Here is a 3,050-nt window from a genome sequence, read left to right as displayed (position 1 = left end):
TTAAAAAAAATTATACCATAAAATCGAGCGTTTTTTATCTTTAATATGAGTACCATATTGTTATATTTTTCAAAAAAAAATTCAAAAACCCAGTTGCATATTACACAATGGACATAATGTAAAACACAATGTAAAGTAGATCAAAAACACAATCAATGACAACATATGAAGACACAACGGACAACATACTAAAACACAATGACCATAACGTATAACACAATGGCGATAACATATAACACAATAAGTATCAGACTAAATAAAAACACAATTGATGACAATAGATAAAAGACACAATTAATGACAGCAGATAAAATACACAATGGAGAGCAGATGAAGACACAATGGAAAACAAACTAAAAACACAATACACAACAAACTAAAACACAATGAACAAAGGTAATAAAAAAAAATTGAACAAATTATTAAAACACAATGGACAACATATTAAAACACAATAAATAACATATTAAACACAATGACCTGAACTAATAACACAATTCACCATCTTCATTGTGTCATATATTGTGTTATAAGTTCTTATAAAAAAGGCAATGGATAGAACCCAAATTAACATTGTGTTATAGGTTTTGATAATAACACAATGGACATGATGTAAAACACAATGTAAAGTAGATCAAAAACACAATCAATGACAACAGATAAAGACACAATGGACAGCATACTAAAACACAATGACCATAACGTATAACACATTGGCGATAACATATAACACAATAAGTATCAGACTAAATAAAAACGCAATTGATGACAACAGATAAAAGACACAATTAATGACAATAGATAAAAGACACAATGGAGAGCAGATGAAGACACAATGGAAAACAAACTAAAAACACAATACACAACAAACTAAAACACAATGAACAAAGATAATAAAAACTTTGAACAAATTATTAAAACACAATAGACAACATATTAAAACACAATGAATAACATATTAAACACAATGACCTGAACTAATAACACAATTTATAGAAAACCCAGATAAAACACCATCTTCATTGTGTCATTTATTGTGTTATAGGTTCTTATAAAAACGCAATGGATAGAACCCAAATTAACATTGTGTTATAGGTTTTAATAATAACACAATATATAGAAACTCTACTGACCAAAACCCAGTTAAAAGACACATTGACCTGAACCTTTAACACAATGCAAAAAAAACCCAGTAAAAACGAAATTTTTTATTTTATTTTTATATGATAATATGGTACTCATATTAAAGATAAAAAAACGCTCGTTATTATGGTGAATTTTTTTTTTAAATGTCATATGAAAAAGTTATGGACGTTTTAAATCGATGAGGGAATTGGCATGTGTCTTGCATGCGGAGGGAGAAAATTCATAAATATAGTATTCCCTTTATGCCCTTCTATTATCTTCTTTTTCCTACAACTAATCTCAACCCTCCAAATCTAAGATCAATGGATTAGAATCCTTCTTACCCTTTTTATTTATTTTATCTTTGTATTTGATCCTAACCCATTTGTATGTATGTATGTATGTATATATGTATGCATGTATTACTATATGTATAATATTATTAAATAAAACCTAGCCCCATTAACAAATAGAAAAATAAATGGGTAAATTGCCAAAATCATCCATGAGTTAACAATACATTTTAATTGGGTTTGTGATTTGAATAGAAATGGAAACAAAATCAAAACATCGGGTGTCAAGATATAAAAAAACCCAGTTATTTTGGATGTAACATGCAAATCAGCTCAAACCTTAGGAATGATGTTGGCATTTTACTCAATTTTTTATGTGAATTTACGTATTATTCTTTATGAATAGTTTCAATTATATAAATAAATAATTTACTACAATTTAAACATGGGTAAATTGCCAAAATCGTCCACAAGTTAATGATACATTTTAATTGAGTTTGTGATTTTAATGGAAACTGAAACAAAATCAAAACGTCGGGTGTCAATATACAAAAAAAAAAAAAAAAAAAAAACCTATTATTTTGGATGTAACATGCATATCAGCTCAAACCTTAGGAACGATGTTGGTATTTTACTTAATTATCTATGTGAATTTACGTATTATTCTTTAAGAGTAGTTTAAATTAACCTATCTATTAAAAACCAATCTGGAATAAATAGTTCCATTGCTTATTCAAAAGTCGAATATGTGTTTGCCAAATTGCAGAGTCAAATTTGTCATAAGACAATACACCAAATCATCTTTGCCTTTCAAAGCTGCCCGGTACTTCACAAGAAAATACCCGAAAGCATGTCCCACCACTACACATATAAAAACACCAATATTGTAGGACATCACAGCCAACATTACAAGGTAAGCAAGTGCCATTCGAAGCCCATAGACCGACGCGTGAGCCAACCCGCTAATGATTGGACTTGCTTGTGTCTTGACGACAGAAAAGTAGGCTAGAAACTCGATTGCAACGGCGACGATAAAGAGAACAACTAAAGCCAAAATGTACATGCCCAGCTTGCCATTAGGCCAGTCATCGAATAACATGACTACATTTTTGCCCCAAAAGAAGGTCATGTGCATCATGGTGTGATTAGGCATAGGCATGGGCATGTCATGAGACATAATGTTTAAAGGGAGAAGTGGGAGAGACCGTTATTTAACTTTATGCTACATGTCCAAATTGTTGTGTGGGTATGTTGGTTAAATAGATAGAAAACCAATGTAGATTTACATTGGAAGTCGAAGATGGTTGAGTATCGCTCAATCGGGCCTCGGTCGACTTTCGATTGGAATAACTGGGTTCCTAAAAAAGTTTGTTTTGTAGCATGGCGGGCGAGTTTAGACCGGTTGCCAACTGTCTCAGCTCTTAGGCGGAGAAATATCTCTATCCAAAACCCGATGTGTAGGCTTTGCGGTGATTTTGAGGAGACACTGGAGCACTTGTTTGTATCGTGCCAATTTTCTCAGACGATTTGGCATTTAATTTCCCAGTGGTGTCACTTGCCTCCAATCTTTGCTTTCCATTTTCACGACCTGATAACCATACACCAGAATTTGGGAGGATCGAAAAAACGTCG

The 3,050-nt window shown here is 31.9% G+C and overlaps 1 protein-coding gene across 1 annotated transcript; it reads right to left on the bottom strand.

Moving 5' to 3' along the window:
* Nucleotides 1-2,151: 2,151 nt before the first annotated feature.
* On the bottom strand, nt 2,152-2,595 carry LOC110924355 (copper transporter 6). The gene has a single exon (XM_022168372.1). It carries the CDS (start codon nt 2,593-2,595, stop codon nt 2,152-2,154), a length of 444 nt encoding a protein of 147 aa, XP_022024064.1.
* Between the last annotated feature and the right edge of the window lie 455 nt (nt 2,596-3,050).

The sequence above is a fragment of the Helianthus annuus genome, chromosome 17 (assembly GCF_002127325.2).
Source record: "Helianthus annuus cultivar XRQ/B chromosome 17, HanXRQr2.0-SUNRISE, whole genome shotgun sequence".
NCBI classification, from domain to species: Eukaryota; Viridiplantae; Streptophyta; class Magnoliopsida; order Asterales; family Asteraceae; genus Helianthus; species Helianthus annuus.
Note: the sequence above shows the minus strand (reverse complement) of the source record. Positions and strands in the feature narration are given on the sequence as shown.

Excerpts from the sequence above, each read along its gene's own strand:
- LOC110924355 (XM_022168372.1), bottom strand. The coding sequence starts at position 2,595 with ATGTCTCATGACATGCCCATGCCTATGCCTAATCACACCATGATGCAC.